Source organism: Oncorhynchus mykiss, chromosome 5, assembly GCF_057628025.1.
Source record: "Oncorhynchus mykiss isolate SJ-2025 chromosome 5, ASM5762802v1, whole genome shotgun sequence".
NCBI lineage: Eukaryota > Metazoa > Chordata > Actinopteri > Salmoniformes > Salmonidae > Oncorhynchus > Oncorhynchus mykiss.
This window is the reverse complement of record NC_143026.1, coordinates 21,053,036-21,072,500: the sequence shown is the minus strand read 5'-3', so window position 1 is coordinate 21,072,500 and position 19,465 is coordinate 21,053,036. Positions and strand designations below refer to the sequence as shown.

General features: G+C 45.7%; 1 protein-coding gene across 9 annotated transcripts in view; it reads right to left on the bottom strand.

Moving 5' to 3' along the window:
- LOC110522816 (disabled homolog 2-interacting protein) overlaps positions 1-19,465 on the bottom strand; it is a 277,388-nt gene that overhangs the window by 77,534 nt on the left and 180,389 nt on the right. For 2 of the 9 annotated variants that reach the window (XM_036977021.2, XM_090234145.1), the window contains exon 1: positions 14,278-14,538. The exons of the other annotated variants lie outside the window; for them this stretch is intronic. In XM_036977021.2, the coding sequence (XP_036832916.1) occupies positions 14,278-14,300 (23 nt within the window). In that variant the 5' untranslated portion in view covers positions 14,301-14,538. Of the gene's footprint in view, positions 1-14,277; positions 14,539-19,465 lie in introns of those variants that run through there. 9 annotated transcript variants of the gene reach the window in all.

Here is a 19,465-nt window from a genome sequence, read left to right as displayed (position 1 = left end):
TGTCAGACAGACAGCTGGGTAGAGAAGAGAGTTTCTCTCTCTCTGTCAGACAGACAGCTGCGTAGAGAAGAGAGTTTCTCTCTGTCAGACAGACAGCTGGGTAGAGAAGAGAGTTTGGACGTCAATCAAACTTTATCTTTACATCAGTGGAGGCTGGTGGGGTGAGCTATAGGAGGACAGGCTCAGTGTAATGGTTGGAATGGAATAAATGGAATGAATATAATAAATGGAATGAATATACATATGTGGTTTCCATATGTTTCATGTGTTTTATACCGTTCCATTTATTCCATTCCAGACATTATAATAAGCCTGTCTTCCTATAGCTCCTCTCACTAGCCACCACATACATTCCCTTTCAATCAAATGTTTTGTAGATGGTGTTGTTGTAGTTCCTCTGAATGTGGAAACAGAGAGGGAGAACTTAGTGACTGGTGGACCATGCTGTGCTGAGGAAGAACTCAAACATCATTTTTCTGAGCAAAGCCCAGAGGTTTGGAGGATGTCCACCTGAAACATAGCAGTGTGAGTCAGACAGGACACGTCATTCTATACACCCCACTACAGCTACACTTCCTGCTCTTCAAACAAATACACAGGAAACAGCCATTGACCTCATTGAGTGAGGAAACATACACAGATTGTCAAGATGATGGAGAGAGAGTGTGAGAGAGAGCGAGAGATATGGAGAGAGAGAGACAGAGACAGATAGAGAGACATAGAGAGCGAGAGAGAAATATGCTAGAGGTCTTGTACAACCCTGAGAGGCTGTAATGTTATGTAATGTAAGGTCTACCAGTCTCCTTCTCCTGCCTGTTTCTCCCCCAGGGAGAACCCCTCTACTCCAGGGTGGAGTACCAGTCTCCTTCTCCTGTCTGTCTCTCTCCCCCAGGGAGAACCCTTCTACTCCAGGGTGGAGTACCAGTCTCCTTCTCCTGTCTGTCTCTCCCCCAGGGAGAACCCCTCTACTTCAGGGTGGAGTCCCAGTCTCCTTCTCCTGTCTGTCTCTCTCCCCCAGGGAGAACCCCTCTACTCCAGGGTGGAGTACCAGTCTCCTTCTCCTGTCTGTCTCTCCCCCCCAGGGAGAACCCTTCTACTCCAGGGTGGAGTCCCAGTCTCCTTCTCCTGTCTGTCTCTCCCCCAGGGAGAACCCCACTCCTCCAGGGTGGAGTACCAGTCTCCTTCTCCTGTCTGTCTCTTTCCCCCAGGGAGAACCCTTCTACTCCAGGGTGGAGTCCCAGTCTCCAGACACTTTCAATGTACTCCCAAAACACTTAATTAAAGTGGAATTAACATGGCAACCAACACACATCCATCTTTCTGTCACTTCCTCCCTCCACATCCATCACTCCATCTACCAGTGTCAGTGGGAAAATGAGAGTGACAGTGAATATCTGAATAGCAATGTGACATGTCTGTATTGCGTAGCAGTATATGTGTATTTTATATGATAGGCACCTCTACCTAACTGTAATAGTGCTATGAAAGAAGCTGTTAAAATGCATGTCAAATAAAATGCATTCTGTGAAGTGATGCTTATAGCTCCTGCATCAGAGTAGATCCCCTGTGATGTGTATGTATCTGTGTGTGTGTGTGTGTGTGTGTGTGTGTGTCTTGTCATACCTCAGCTCATTCACAGATAACAACTAGCTTTACAATAATCCGCTCCTCTCCTCCTCTCCATCCCCCAACACCATCTATTCTCAGCTAACGTCTTCATTTTTGCATGCTCTCTCTCTCTCTCTCTCTAACTCTCTCTCTCTCTCTCTCTCTCTCTCTCTCTCTCTCTCTCTCTCTCTCTCTAACTCCATGTTAACTTGTGGATGGGGGCTATACTTGATGCAAACGGAATTATCTTTGTCATTAACACTGGTCTTTGCCTCCCATCACTCGTTCTCTCCTCACTCACTCACCCTCTCCTTCCCATCCCTTCTTCAATGGGCAGGGTGGGGGTCTCCTCTCCTCCCCCCTCTGTCTCCAGTCCTCTGGGTTCTATTCTTTCCATGTAAATATTTCAGAGGCAGAGCAGGAATAGAACAGATAAGCCTTATTTCTCCCAGACAGAATATTCCCTCTGACGTACAGAGAGAGGACATGTATAAAACTTGAGCTGGGCGATATGGAAAAAGCTCTGCTTAGCTTCCCAGTCTTATCGACCAGCCTGAATGTCTGCCTTTTCTCTTCTCAGAATCCACCGATGATTCACTTAGCAGGGAGTCTTTCCACCGGCCTGGCCAGGCCCTGCTCATCGTCTGGGATACAGTCACTCTATCCAGCCTGAGCGCGGCTGGGCCGATGGAAACCTGGTTAAAATGGGGCCCGGGGACAGGAGAGAGAGGAGTAATGGACTCTTAGAGCTTCTGAACCTCGGCCCGCCCAGAGCCTGTCTGCATCCTGTTTCTATGTTGTAGTAAACTCTGTCAGATAGCCTATCAGACTGAGGATCTGGTAGGAACCTAAATCACTCAGCCACAGAGGTGTCAGGGCACTTAAGGGTGTAACACCACGCTGACTGACTTAGCACTCCACCAGGGACTGCAGATACACTGATAACCAACCAACTGTAAATATGATGTGTGGGTAAAGTAGTGCAGAGCTAAATAACACAGACAACTAACAGTCCACCCTAAAGCTCCTAAAACTGCTAAATATTTAGGACAACAACCTTATTTGACCACAGGTCACATTCATTGGCTGTCCCTAGTCATGTGATTAGCTTCCCAGATTACTGTACACCTGCAGCAGCAATAGCCTATAGCAGCAAAAAGGGACAAGAGCCGTAATGCAGCCAGCCAGCCGGTCTGATAAACAGAGGACAGTTAATGGAGGATAGTGTTAACACTAAGGCCTAGAGCAGCAGCAGGACTGGACCCCACCTAGCTCTCTGTTGACATGGCACTCTGCTGTCAGCCCAGCAATGTTTCCTACCATCCATAAATGCTTCTGCACAAACTTACACTCACTCTACACGGGTGGCTGTCCTGACCTTATCACATGTGTCTGTAATACCAACATGTTTCAAGCAGACCACCATAGTCCCTGTGCCAAAGAACACAAAGGCAATGGCTCAGATCAACACCATTATCCCAAAAACCCTAGACCCACTCCAATTTGCATACCACCCAAACAGATCCACAGATGATGCAATGTCTATTGCACTCCACACTGCCCTTTCCCACCTGGACAAAAGGAACACCTATGTGAGAATGCTTTTCATTGACTACAGCTCAGCTTTCAACACCATAGTGCCCTCAAAGCTCATCACTACGCTAAGGATCCTGGGACTAAACACCTCCCTCTGCAACTGGATCCAGGACTTCCTGACGGGCCTCCCCCAGGTGGTGAGGTTAGGTAGCAACACATCTGCCACACTGATCTCAACACTGGAGCTCCCGAGGGGTGCGTGCTCAGCCCCCTCCTGCCAGGCAGGACTCCAACACCATCATTAAGTTTGCAGACGACGCAACAGTGGTAGGCCTGATCACCGACAACGACGAGACAGCCTATAGGGAGGAGGTCAGAGACCTGGCCGGGTGGTGGCAGAATAACAACCTATCCCTCAACGTAACCAAGACTAAGGAGATGAATGTGGACTACACGAAAAGAAGGACCGAGCACGCCCCCATTCTCATCGGCGAGGCTGTAGTGGAGCAGGTTGAGAGCTTCAAGTTCCTCGGTGTCCACATCACCAACAAACTAGAATGGTCCAAACACACCAAGACAGTCGTGAAGAGGGCACGACAAAGCCTATTCCCCCTCAGGACACTAAAAAGATTTGGCATGGGTCCTGAGATCCTCAAAAGGTTCTACAGCTGCAACACTGCCTGGTATGGCAATTGCTCGGCCTCTGAACGCAAGGCACTACATAGGGTAGTGCGTACGGCCCAGTACATCACTGGGGCTAAGATGCCTGCCATCCAGGAACTGGTGTAGAGAAAAATTGTCAAAGACCCCAGCCACCCCAGTCATAGACTGTTCTCTCTACTACCGCATGGCAAGCTGTACCGGAGTGCCAAGTCTAGGACAAGAAGGCTTCTCAACAGTTTTTACCCCCAATAGTCCTGGTAGCCATTTGATTACCTGTTCAGGAGTCTTATGGCTTATAAGACTCCTGAACAGGTAATCAAATGGCTACCAGGACTATTTACATTGTGTTCCGCTCCAACCCCTCTTTTATGCTGCTGCTACTCTCTGTTTATCATATAAGCATAGTCACTTTAACTATACATTCATGTACATACTACCTCAATTAGCCCGACCAACCAGTGCTCCCGCACATTGGCTAACAGGGCGATCTGCATTGTGTCCCACCACCCACCACCCGCCAACCCCTCTTTTTACGCTTCTGCTACTCTCTGTTCATCATATATGCATAGTCACTTTAACCGTACTTACATACTACCTCAATCAGGCTGACTAACCGGTGTATGTATGTAGCCTCGCTACTGTATATAGCCTCGCTACTGTGTGTAGCCTCGCTACTGTATATAGCCTCGCTACTGTATATAGCCTCGCTACTGTATATAGCCTCGCTACTGTAGATAGCCTCGCTACTGTATATAGCCTCGCTACTGTATATAGCCTCGCTACTGTATATAGCCTGTCTTTTACTGTTGTTTTATTTCTTTACTTACCTATTGTTCACCTAATACCTTTTTTGCACTATTGGTTAGAGTCTGTAAGTAAGCATTTCACTGTTGTATTCGGAGCACGTGACAAATAAACTTTGATTTGATGTGTAAATGTGTGTGTATGTGTGTGTGTTGGGTGTGTTGTGACTGGGTTAGCATGGAATACAGTAGTGGACCAGAGTCAGAGCCTATAATGCATCACCCCATGTAAATGATGTACATTGCCTGCAGTGTGTGCTATTGTGAAGTAGTAGTCATCTTATTGAAGTGATAAACATGCTCTATGCTTTATCCAAGCTCTGGTCAGTCCTGAATGGGACCTCATCACCATAGTGATGAGTCATGGAAGAGGAATTGATCCCTCCTATCATGTCAATATTTGCAGTAGCAGCACTGAGTTCAGTTTACACAGAAATGTAACATACATACAAAACACATGCCGGTGGGTTACTTTGAATCCCCTTAGCCAAAACAATGCGGTTGGCGAGATCAATAAGCTGACTGGCTAAGAGGCTGACAACACTGAGTTTGTTGGGTATGAGATGCAGATAATAGAGACATGATTGGGCCAGCTGAGTAGGTAAGAGATCCAGTGAACTAATTGGATAAGATCTTTTCACACTAGATAGATGATTGGATAAAAAAATTTCAGACTAGCGAGATGATTGGGTAATGTGTTGGAGCTGTAGTGAGCTCCTTTGTAGCCTGTGCTGCGTTTTAACGCTCCAGTCAGCTAGCTAGCCAGCCGTATGAACAATTGGGCATGGACCATGGCACAAACATTCTAACATACACATCAAAGGAAAATGGTCTGACACGTACGCACGTACACACAAACAGACACACACAGTTGTTCAACACAACATTACAAAACACACACAACCACACATAGACATTCTATCTCTTCTCTCCTCGACTCTTCCCTTCTCTTCTCTCCTCTTCTCTCCTCTTTTCTTCTCTTCTCTCCTCTTTTCTTCTCTTTTCTCCTCTTCTCTCCTCTTTTCTTATCTTCTATTTACATCTCTCCTCTTCTCCTCTTCTTTCCACATCTCTCCTCTTCTTTCCACATCTCTCCTCTTCTTTCCACATCTCCCATATCTATCTTCTTCTCTCCACATCTCTCCTCTTCTCTCCTCTCCTCTTCTCTCCTCTTCTCTCCACATCTCTCCACTTCTTTCCACATCTCTCCTCTTCTCTCCTCTTCTTTCCACATCTCTCCTCTTCTTTCCACATCTCCCATATCTCTCCTCTTCTCTCCACATCTCTCCTCTTCTCTCCTCTTCTCTTCTCTCCACATCTCTCCACTTCTTTCCACATCTCTCCTCTTCTTCTCTTCTCTCCACATCTCTCCTCTTCTCTCCTCTTCTCTTCTCTCCACAACTCTCCTCTTCTCTCCACATCTCTCCACTTATTTCCACATCTCTCCTCTTCTCTCCTCTTCTCTCCACATCTCTCCTCTTCTCTTCTCTCCACAACTCTCCTCTTCTCTCCCCTTCTCTCCAAAACTCTCCTCTTCTCTCCACTTCTCTCCTCTTCTCTCCTCTTCTCTCCTCTTCTCTTCTCTCCACTTCTCTCCTCTTCTCTCCACTTCTCTCCTCTTCTTTCCTCTTCTCTTCTTTCCACATCTCTCCTCTTCTCTTCTTTCCACATCTCTCCTCTTTTGTCTTCTTTCCACATCTCTCCTCTTCTCCCTCTTCTCTTCTCTCCACATCTCTCCTCTTCTCCTCTCTCCTCTTCTCTCCTCTTCTCTCCACATCTCTCCTCTTCTCTCCTCTTCCATGCTATTCTCTCCACATCTCTCCTCTTCTCTTCTCTGCACATCTCTCCTCTTCTCTTCTCTCCACATCCCTCCTCTTCTCTCCACATCTCTCCTCTTCTCTTCTCTGCACATCTCTCCTATTCTCTCCTCTTCTCTGCTCTTCCCTTCTCTCCTCTTCTCTTCTCTCCTCTCATCTTCTCTGCTCTTCCCTTCTCTCCAAATCTCTCATCTTCTCTTCTCTCCACATCTCTCCTCTTCTCTCCTCTCCTCTTCCATTCTCTTCTCTCAACATCTCTCCTCTTCTCTTCTCGGCACATCTCTCATCTTCTCTCCTCTTCTCTCCAAATCTCTCCCCTTCTCTTCTCTCCTCTTCTCTCCTCATCTCTGCTCTTCCCTTCTCTTGTCTTCTCTGGTGAGTATGTTTTTTGTTGAATTATCTCAAAGTCAATATATTTGTTTCTTCTTTCTATATGGATGCAACAATGCTTGTGTGTGTGTGTGTGTGTGTGTGTGTGTGTGTGTGTGTGTGTCCTCCTTTCAATCGCAACATATGTGGTGGAATGAGCTTGGACAAGACAGGGCGAGAGGAAGACAGAACGGAGAGATCCTGACAGGAATCACTGGAACGGAACGGAAGTTGTGTGTAAGCGGAACCTGTCTATTAATCAGGCAGACAGAACAGAACCAAGTCACTGTCACATACTGAGATACCTCAGGGAACCCCAGCGACTGAGAGAAACTCAGCAAATACACTCAGATGATGTACTGGAGGTAATAACAATGTAATAATATGGTCATTAGAGGAGACAGGAAAAGCTGGAGCTAATAAGTTAATGCAGCTTCAGCCATCCTAGAATTCTACTTACAGTGGAATCTCTCTCCACAGAAGCCTCAGCCAGATAGTATAATATAATAATTACAATATAATAATTACCCATTGGCCATCTGACACAGAATATGGCCTTGATTGGTTTTGAGAGAGGGAGAGATAGAATGGAGAGAGTAGAAACGGTTTGGTGCTGTTGCATTAGTGTCCTCTAGCCTTGTACAGACAGAGGAAGAGGAGTGGACCTCACTCTATCCCTCTCTCAAAGAGAGATGCAATCAAGACAAAGCAGGGGGATGACACCAGGGAGATGGACGACGAAACAGATGTCTCCAGGCAGCCCTGCACCGCACAACAGGGGATGAAACACTGACCATTTCTGTGCCTCTACCAATTTATTGAGGAATAATCACAGCAAACACACCAATTCACTTGGAGCCTGCTGCCTGCCTCACTACGAGAGGAGATGTAAAGACACATACTGTGTGAGAGGAACAGCTGAACACAGAAACATGCATTTCTAGCTAGAGGGGAATATAGGGGGGGGGGGGGGGGGGTTGAGGGCTGTGACACAGGCAAACACGCACACGCAAACACCCCCCCCCCCCCCCCACGGAACACAAAGGGAGCAGAGACAGCAGGAAGCTGTGTTGGCTATAAATGACATCATCTACAGGAGCAGATCTCTGTGGCTCTCTATCTGCTGCCAGGACCCTTTAGGAGCCCGTTGGGATGCAAGACTCACAGACGTGCATATTGGGTAGAGCTAGTTGGAAGCCTAGGTCCTGTGGTTAAATAACAGCAGGGTCTAGGGTTCAGAGGTCAGCAGGTGAAACCAGGCCAACACACACACATATTACTATGAAAGAGCAAGCTACATGCTGGGTGGGATGTTTTCTGCATATTCTGTGTAACATCTGTTATAGGACCAAGAGAGAGGAGAGAGACTATTCAGGTGCATCTGTCATGGTGTCATGGCCCTTGTTGTTTAACGTAGCAGAGCAGCTGGCCACTTCAACAGGCCAGATGATGGGCTGACCAGACCTGACTAGACCTGACCAGACCTGACTAGACCTGACCAGACCTGACCAGACTAGACCAGACCTGACTAGACCTGACCAGACCTGACTAGACCTGACCAGACTAGACCTGACCAGACCAGACTAGACCTGACCAGACCTGACCAGACCTGACCAGACCTGACTAGACCTGACCAGACCTGACTAGACCTTACCAGACCGGACTAGACCTGACCAGACTAGACCTGACCTGACCTGACTAGACCTGACCAGACTAGACCTGACCAGACCTGACTAGACCTGACCAGACCGGACTAGACCTGACCAGACTAGACCTGACCAGACCTGACTAGACCTGACCAGACTAGACCTGACCTGACCAGACCTGACTAGACCTGACTAGACCTGACCAGACCTGACCAGACTAGACCTGACCAGACCTGACCAGACCTGACTAGACCTGACCAGACTAGACCTGACCTGACCTGACTAGACCTGACCAGGCCTGACTAGACCTGACCAGACTAGACCTGACCAGACCTGACTAGACCTGACCGGACTAGACCTGACCTGACCAGACCTGACTAGACCTGACCAGACCTGACCAGACCTGACTGGGCCAGACCTGACCAGACCAGACCTGACTACACCTGACCAAACTAGACCTGACTAGACCAGACCAGAATAGACCTGACTAGACCTGACCAGACCTGACCTGACTAGGCCAGACCTGACCAGACCAGACCTGACTACACCTGACCAAACTAGACCTAACTAGACCTAACCAGAATAGACCTGACTAGACCTGACCAAACCAGACTAGACCAGACCAGACATGACTAGGCCAGACCTGACCAGACCTGACTAGGCCAGACTAGACCTGACCAGACATGACTAGGCCAGACCTGACCAGACCTGACTAGGCCAGACTAGACCTGACCAGACATGACTAGGCCAGACCTGACCAAACCTGACTAGGCCAGACCTGACCAGACTAGGCCAAACCTGACTAGGCAAGACCTGACCAGACCAGACCTGACCAGACCAGACCTGACTAGGCCAGACTAGACCTGACCTGACCAGACTAGACCTGACTAGACTTGACCTGACTAGACCTGACTAGACCTGACTAGACCTGACCTGACTAGACCTGACCTGACCAGACCTGACCTGACCTGACCAGACCTTACCTGACCAGACCAGACCTGACCAGACCTTACCTGAACAGACCAGACCTGACCAGACCTTACCTGACCAGACCTGACCAGACCTGACCTGATCTGACCTGAATGTTATTATTATTGACCACTTTTATTATTGTGTGTGTCCCAGTAATCACAGCAGTGGACAAAGTGGTCTAAAGAGAGAGTCACTGATCGTCAACGGTTTCAAGGTAAAAGGGATGCATTAATGAGGACAAAGGTCAGGATATAAATAACCCTTAATGAGCCAATCAGGTCAGAGGTCAGAGGTTGATGAAGACAATGTTCAAGGAACAGTTATTTTTCTCACATAATTAAATAGAACACTTCATGGGAAGCACATCCTATGCCTTGAGAGCCATGTATAAGGTGGATGGATATAGTATCAGTATACGATCTGGAGAGAACAAGGGACATCAGCATGTCTTGATGAGCAGATACTCCAGATAGATCTGATACAGGCGACTTAACAGGATACCTTCATGCATAGACAAAGACCAGAGCTCGTTGTTGATCTGTCACAGCATCAGCTCATAGCTACACCCCCCCTGACCTCAATGTGACCTCAAAAACACAGCATGGTGCCTGCAAACAGAGGACGGGAACAAGAGAGCGCAAGAGGAGGGCAGAAGAATGTTACCATAATATGACACTAATTCAGAGAGACTTCTTTCTAGTGCTGCCCTCTTCCCCGCTATCCTGGCTGAGTCTGTCTACAGGAGCCAGAGAGATGACTGGTCCCAGTCAGCAGAGATCTTCCCCCGCTATCCTGGCTGAGTCTGTCTACAGGAGCCAGAGAGATGACTGGTCCGAGCCAGCAGAGATCTTCCCCCGCTATCCTGGCTGAGTCTGTCTACAGGAGCCAGAGAGATGACTGGTCCGAGCCAGCAGAGATCTTCCCCCGCTATCCTGGCTGAGTCTGTCTACAGGAGCCAGAGAGATGACTGGTCCCAGCCAGCAGAGATCTTCCCCCGCTATCCTGGCTGAGTCTATCTACAGGAGCCAGAGAGATGACTGGTCCCAGCCAGCAGAGATACTACATTAGGAAGATACTGTATACTCACAGACCTCCCTATTCCTTCCCTTCCAATATAGAGAAAACATGGCATGGCCTGGTCTACGAAACCTGGGAACGCCCCAACCAGGAAATAAGCATGGAGTAAACACTCTTGATTGGTTTCCAATCTCTCCAGTCACAGGATGAGAGGGAGCCTCATGTTGGAGCAGGAAGTGTGCCCTCTGACCCACAGATCATTGAACTGAGGGTGCGAGGCAACAGGGAGAAAGAAGCAAGATAGGTGGGATAAGAGAGAGAGGAGGGAGAAGAGAGAGAAAGAGGAGGGAGAAGAGAGGAGTGAAAAAATCCTCAGAAAGAAACTAGCTTATGTTGACGTCTTCAAAGCCAAGGTTTAGTTCAACCTCACTATATCCTCTCTGTTTGTCTTTTTTAACTCATTTTTTATATCTAGTTTTGCCTTTTTAACTACAGACGTTTATTCTCAAAAGTAGTCATAACTATAGATATTGGTACACATGTAGTCACACTATTGTTACACTATTGCATTTAATCAAGACTAGGGTTTACTTTCTAAAGTGAAGTGGGCTTTCAGAGGAGTCCTTCAATGCCTTTTAAATGGTGCTACACAGTAGAGCTACATGTATAGTGCTACAGTAGAGCTACATGTATAGTGCTACAGTAGAGCTACATGTATAGTGCTACAGTAGAGCTACATGTATAGTGCTACAGTAGAGCTACATGTATAATGCTACAGTAGAGCTACATGTATAGTGCTACAGTAGAGCTAAATGTATAGTGCTACAGGAGAGCTACATGTATAGTGCTACAGTAGAGCTACATGTATAGTGCTACAGTAGAGCTACATGTATAGTGCTACAGTAGAGCTACATGTATAGTGCTACAGGAGAGCTACATGTATAATGCTACAGTAGAGCTACATGTATAGTGCTACAGTAGAGCTACATGTATAGTGCTACAGTAGAGCTACATGTATAATGCTACAGTAGAGCTACATGTATAATGCTACAGTAGAGCTACATGTATAGTGCTACAGTAGAGATACATGTATAATGCTACAGTAGAGCTACATGTATAATGCTACAGTAGAGCTACATGTATAGTGCTACAGTAGAGCTACATGTATAGTGCTACAGTAGAGCTACATGTATAGTGCTACAGTAGAGCTACATGTATAATGCTACAGTAGAGCTACATGTATAATGCTACAGTAGAGCTACATGTATAGTGCTACAGGAGAGCTACATGTATAGTGCTACAGTAGAGCTACATGTATAGTGAGTGCTACAGTAGAGCTACATGTATAGTGCTACAGTAGAGCTACATGTATAGTGCTACAGTAGAGCTACATGTATAATGCTACAGTAGAGCTACATGTATAATGCTACAGTAGAGCTACATGTATAGTGCTACAGTAGAGCTACATGTATAATGCTACAGTAGAGCTACATGTATAATGCTACAGTAGAGCTACATGTATAATGCTACAGTAGAGCTACATGTATAATGCTACAGTAGAGCTACATGTATAATGCTACAGTAGAGCTACATGTATAATGCTACAGTAGAGCTACATGTATAGTGCTACAGTAGAGCTACATGTATAATGCTACAGTAGAGCTACATGTATAGTGCTACAGTAGAGCTACATGTATAATGCTACAGTAGAGCTACATGTATAGTGCTACAGTAGAGCTACATGTATAATGCTACAGTAGAGCTACATGTATAATGCTACAGTAGAGCTACATGTATAATGCTACAGTAGAGCTACATGTATAGTGCTACAGTAGAGATACATGTATAATGCTACAGTAGAGCTACATGTATAGTGCTACAGTAGAGCTACATGTATAGTGCTACAGTAGAGCTACATGTATAATGCTACAGTAGAGCTACATGTATAGTGCTACAGTAGAGCTACATGTATAGTGCTACAGTAGAGCTACATGTATAGTGCTACAGTAGAGCTACATGTATAGTGCTACAGTAGAGCTACATGTATAATACTACAGTAGAGCTACATGTATAGTGCTACAGTAGAGATACATGTATAATGCTACAGTAGAGCTACATGTATAGTGCTACAGTAGAGATACATGTATAATGCTACAGTAGAGCTGTCTCAATAATACTCTGAGCAAAAATATAAACGCAACATGTAAAGTGTTGGTCTCGTGTTTTATGAGCTGAAATAAAAAATCCCAGAAATGTTCCATATGCACAAAAAGCTTATTTCTCTAAAATGTTGTGCACAAATAGGAGAATGAGGACACATAGGAGGCACAGTGATGGTACACTGTAAAAATGACTCATTGGATCAACCTAAAAAAAAGTTAGGCTTTCTCAGTTGAAAAATAAAATATTTGTTGCAACCTAATTAGGTTACAAGCAATTAATGATATATTTCCTGTTAATCAATTTCCTGCCACAGCTACACTGCAACCACCACTATGCAATGTGAATGTGCCAAAAATCCCATTGATCTATAAATGCGTTATTGTACTTCAGACACTTTGAATAGAATAGGTTAAAGAAACCAACGTGTATTTTGGGATCGTACCAATCAGAAAACCACTTCAGATGAACAACACTGCCATCCCACTTTTAACAGTGTAAGCATGACTACGGGTTTTAACTAGGCTACTCCCTGCTGAGAGAGCGAAAGAGGTGTGTGTGTGTGCGTGTGCGTGTGTGCGTGTGTGTGTGTGCGTGTGCGTCTATGTGTGTGTGTGCGTGTGTGTGTGTGCGTGCGTGTGTGTGTGTGGTGTGTGTGTGTGTGTGTGTGTGTGTGTGCAGAGAGAAAAAAGAGGATGAGCAGAGAGGGACACTGTCAAATGAACACATTACATAAAGAGTTATCATGCAGCATGCAGTATCTGAGCTGCAGGGGAAAATATAAATGAGTTACAAGCAGGCTTCTTACTTAAACCATTGCATAACAACGACATCCTTAAACGAGTGCTAATGGAAGTGATAGCACTGTGAGAAGAGAAGGCGATGAAGATATGAGAAGAGGGGTATATGGGGAGAGAGAGTAGGAACTGCTGACCTACTGTTAGCCTGCTTCACTATGTCGCATGTACCCCGCAAGACAAAGGGTAGGAAAGGAGGCAGAAGTCCGTAAGAATGGAGGAATGGAAGGCTTGCTTGCTAAATGCAAAAACGTATTAGGCAGATAAAGTATGTCAACATTGACAAGGCAAAACACTAGTAGGCCTACTGCATGACTGCACTGGTATTCAGAGCAAGCTGATGATCTCTCTCTCTCCCTCGCTCTCTCTTCTATTCTGTATATAAACAACATCAGAACTATTACAGACCAAAACCACAATAGAACGATAATTGACAAATAGAGATGAGTGAATAACCAAATGATAACACGTAATTTCCTCCCAACAGTAAAGTGAACTATGCTTTGAAGTCTTGTTCTGCGCTACGCCTACAGTAGATTCGCCCCTGGCAAAATATTTCCCTGTTCAAGTCTGAGCGCGTCCCTAATTCCTCCTTCTCCTTCTTTTACTATTTCCAACCAGTCTGCTTGACTTGCTCCTGTCTACCCGAACAGCATTCCCATTCCGGTAATTATTTTCTTCAAGCCATATAGAACGACGTAAACATAATGTAACAACACAGTAACGACTGTTTGCAATCGCGTAGCTAGCGACAGTAACTCTTTTATATCCCCGGGGAAAATAGGGTGGAGGTCGCGAAATCAAACAGCGCGCAGCAACTGTAGCCGTCTGTCATTAACACACACCAACCGAGTTTTTATCAATATGATAACAAGATAGGAACACTTACGATTTACTAAATAGGTGAAACATTGCTCCATGGAACCTCGCGCGGGTTCCCAATGACACACCACTTCAATTTGGGTCGCATTCCTCTCTGCGCGCTAATCGCTGCTTGTTTTCAGACTATTTTGTGTGGCCGCAGCCTGCCATTTGTGATACGCCGCTACTCCCAGTATAGGCTGCTCCAGTCCCATACGTCCCGAGAGAGCAGTCTGCTGTGCCTTGTCAAACACTCCCCTCTCTCGCTCCCTCACTCCACATCCCGTTTAAAAAGATAGCGCTTCTTTTTATGGAAAAAAGAGCTGATGCCTTGACAGTTTATTTGGCACAAATAAGTTGTATTTCATCAGTTGACTATTTATTTTCTAATGTCACGAAGACAACGTTTAATGGGAATAGGTGCACACATCAATCATTCTCAACTGATATAATAACTCAGTAAAAATAATTTAGTAATAAAAAGTTAGAGTGGCTGATGTGAACTTTGATTTCACTTTGATGTTCCTTTTTATGACTTGGACACCCCACTGAATTACTGAATCAAAGAAGTAAGAAATCACAGCCACTTTGAGGTGGGACTCTAACTGAGGGTATAAAGAATGGTACGTCAATGCTACCCCCAACTACACAGAATAAAGATGTCATCATCGGCCAAGCGTCAGACAAGGGATGCGTCAGAGCCTCACATTAAGTCGCCCATGGACACTGATGTCAGTTTACCCCTAAGGGAAGGTAAACTGATCCTAGATCTGTGCCACCAACCCCAGCATATCAGAATACAGATTTCATCACTGACCAAGCGTGCCTCTTAGAGTAAATTGAGGTCAAATTTCTAGGAGGTAAACCGATCCTAGATCTGTCCCTATGGGCACTTTTCACCCAGTTCCTTTCTTTGAGTTCATTTCCCCTCTGTCACCATGTACTCAAGGCAGAGGGTATGTGACAGGCACCTCCCCCCATGTTTCCCACACCACCCTGGGCAGACAGGAAGCCCGCCTGCCCCCTCCCTCTGGAGCACCACAACAGCTCCTGGAGGAAAACAATGGCTGAGTGGCTGTGTGTGAGAAAATACAGGGGCTTTTGGCGGAGAGAGGGATTACAGGAAAATAAAAAAGATGAGAGCGAGTGAGGAGAGAGAGAGAGCAGAGAAAGGAGAGAGAGAGGATAGGAGTGAAAGAAAGAGATAGAGAGGAAAGAGAGAAAGAGAGAGAGAGAGAGCGAGAAAACACGAGAGAGAGAAGAGCAAGAGAGTGGAGGATGAGAGAGAAATAAGGCCAGGCAGATTTTGAGACGCGAAATGCTGCCAGATGTATCCCTCTTCATTTAGTTTTCTCAGACTGGGAGGAAGACCTTCTTGGGAGAGAGGGCATGATGTCACTGTGGAGGCATGCCGTTAGAACTTTGTTACATGAGTTACCTCCCAAATGGCACCCAATTCCCTTTATAGTGCACTACTTTTTACCAGGCCCATAGGGCCAGAAGTAGAAGTAGTGCACTATACAGGGAATAGGGTACCATTTGAGTGGACTGGGGAGCCAGAGTACTGGGCCGTTAAGTAACTTAATGGCCTCAGAACACACAGACAAACAGAGGTTTGTATTTACAGGAGGCCACGAGTCTATACTCTCAATATGGAGACTCACTTCATGGATGTGTAATGGTTTCTGCTTGATGTTACTGTAATACCTGCTAGTGGAGAGGCTCACCGTATTTATACTGTAGACAGTGGGCGATAAAGTATAAAAACAGGTGAGCGAGGAAAAGGTAGCTTAAAAGGTAGCTTAAAAGGTAGCTTAAAATGTAGCTTAAAAGGTAGCTTAAAAGGTAGCTTAAAAGGTAGCTTAAAAGGTAGCTTAGGTACAACCAAGGTGCTGGACAGCTTATAAAACAATGTCCTTACCACATAAGGCCAACAGAGAGAAACTATAATCTGCCTTGAAGAAGTGAAACTGAAGGAGGTTTAGTGTGTTAACCCCACTGCTGTAGCTTGAACTAGTCTCTTATCATAGACAAACTGTCCAAGACAGGGTTTTACTGCAGGTAGGGCTGGTTAAAGTCCAACTACAATCCTAAGGTAAAATACAGGAGCTAGACTCTGTCACAATACAACATTGCCAGGATTTCCTAATTTCTCTGGGTTTGATCATAATATACTGTACAGCATTGTATTGTCAGACTGTTTACAACGTTCTTTTTTTTTTAAAGCCTTCGGGAAACTACTCTATCAATGGAAATAAGTTTGTATCCAGTGTAGTGGAAGACAGTCCAGGGCAGAACAAATTACATATCTCCATAGGTATTCACAGAGAAACACAGCGGTTGTGAATTGACACTGTTGCCTACATCTATTAATAACATTCAGAGACTCCGAGAGGCATGATTGCACCCACACACATAGCCTGAGCAGTGCTGTGTGTACACAGTGATGATGAGTGTGGCTAGATGGATGTGTGTGTGTGTACAGTACATGATTGTGTATATGTGTGTGTGTGTGTGTGTGTGTGTGTGTGTGCGTGCGTTTTCGTACGTCTGTATGAGTGTGCGTGTGTGTGGGTGTACACTACAGGGGAGCAGGGGGGAGTTTGTTGAGGCAGACAGAAATTATAGGGGTCATGGGTAAGAATAAAATACGTCAGTGAGCTAAGCGTCTGTGGGGAGTCCTCTAGGGCCCACCCCTCTTAGAGGTTATCCCCCTGGCTCCTGCTAACATATAACCTGTTAAACAGACAGAACACAACCTGCAGCACTGACAGAGTGGGACAGAGGGAGAGAAAGAGGGAGGGAGGGATTGAGGGGGAGAGAGAGGGAGGGAGGGATGGAGGGGGAGAGAGAGGGAGGGAGGGAGGGAGGGGGAGAGAGAGGGAGGGAGGGATGGAGGGGGAGAGAGAGGGAGGGAGGGATGGAGGGGGAGAGGGAGGGAGGGATGGAGGGAGAGAGAGAGGGAGGGAGGGGTGGAGTTAGAGAAAGAGGGAGGGAGGGATGGAGGGAGAGAGGGAGGGAGAGAGGGAGGGAGGGATGGAGGGAGAGAGAGAGGGAGGGATGGAGGGAGAGAAAGAGGGAGAGAAGAGCTATAGACAACAAATGCATTCCTGACAAGTTCCCACAGGCTTGCACTACAGGCAAACAGAAGGACAGAAAGAGAGAGAGAGAGAGAAAGAGACAACGAGAGAGAGAGAGAGAAAGAGACAACGAGAGAGAGAGAGAGAGAGAGAGAGAGAGAAAGAGACAACGAGAGAGAGAGAGAGAGAGAGAGAGAGAGAGAGAGAGAGAGAGAGAGAGAGAGAGAGAGAGAGAGAGAGAGAGAGAGAGAGGGAGGTAGGTAGAGGGAGACAGACAGAGATGAATATAAATATTGTGTGTGTGGCCAAAAATGATGGATAGAAGACAATTTTCTGCTAATTTTGAAGGCGAGGAAATATAGCCTAACACATTTTCAGTGCAGCCCTCTGGACCTGTTGAAGACCGAAATACAACATTGTTCATAATATACTGTACCTCATTGTGTTGTCAGACGGTTTACAATAAAAATGCCTTTGGAAATCTACTCTATCAATGGAAATAAGTTTGTATCCAGTGTAGTGGAAGACAGACCAGGGCAGAACAAATGGCATATCTCCATAGCTATTCATAGAGAAACACAGCGGATGCTCTATATTCTATCTCAAGGCCATCAGACTGTTAAATACCCATCAGTAGCCGGCCTCCACCTAGTACCCTGTCCTGAACTTAGTCACTGTCACTAGCCGGCTACCATCCAGGTTACTCTGCACCTTAGAGGCTGCTGGCCTATGTACATAGACATGGAACACTGGTCACTTTAATAATGTTTACATACTGTTATACCCATTTCAAATGTACTGTGTACTATTCTATCCACGTATTCTTCAGATATACTACATAGTCTATCCACATACTGTCCATAATGTCTATACATCCCATCCAATCAATTCAATTCAATTCAAGGGGCTTTATTGGCATGGGAAAACATGTGTTAACATTGCCAAAGCAAGTGAGGTAGATAATATACAAAAGTGAAATAAACAATAAAAATAAACAGTAAACATTGCACATACAGAAGTTTCAAAACAATAAAGACATTACAAATGTCATATTATGTATATATACAGTGTTGTAACGATGTACAAATGGTTAAAGTACAGAAGGGAAAATAAATAAGCATAAATAAGGGTGGTATTTACAATGCTGTTTGTTCTTCACTGGTTGCCCTTTTCTTGTGGCAACAGGTCACAAATCTTGCTGCTGTGATGGCACACTGTGGGATTTCACCCAATAGATATGGGAGTTTATCAAAATTGGGTTTGTTTTCGAATTCTTTGTGGATCTGTGTAATCTGAGGGAAATATGTGTCTCTAATATGGTCATACATTGGGCAGTTGAGTCAGCAAAAAAATAAACATCCTCTCACTGTCAACTGCGTTTATTTTCAGCAAACTTAATTAACATATGTTCATATTAATATTTACACAACAAGATTCTACAACTGAGACATAAACTGAAACAAGTTCCACAGACATGTGACTAACAGAAATGGAATAATGTGTCCCTGAACAAAGGGGGGGGGGGGGGGGGGGTCAAAGATAACAGTCAGTATCTTGTGTGGCCAGCAGCTGCATTAAATACTGCAGTGCATTTCCTCCTCATGGACTGCACCAGATTTGCTGTGAGATGTTACCCCACTCTTCCACCAAGGCACCTACAAGTTCCCAGACATTTCTGGATGGAATGGCCCTAGCCCTCACCCTCCGATCCAACAGGTCCCAGACGTGCTCAATGGGATTGAGATCCGGGCTCTTCGCTGGCCATGGCAGAACACTGACATTCCTGTCTTGCAGGAAATCATGAGGGAGGAGGATGTCTTCCCTGTAATGCACAGCGTTGAGATTGCCTGCAATGACAACAAGCTCAGTCCGATGATGCTGTGACACACCGCCCCAGACCATGAAGGACCCTCCAGCTCCAAATTGATCCCTCTCCAGAGTACAGGTCTCGGTATAAAGCTCATTCCTTCAACAATAAATGCGAATCCGACCATCATCCCTGGTGAGACAAAACCACGACTCGTCAGTGAAGAGCACTTTTTTCGTGGTTAGAATGAATACTTCAGAGTCCCATTCAGAAATGTTCTTAAAGAATAGATGTTTTGGCGGTTGTCAGTCCTCGCATTCAATGGTACA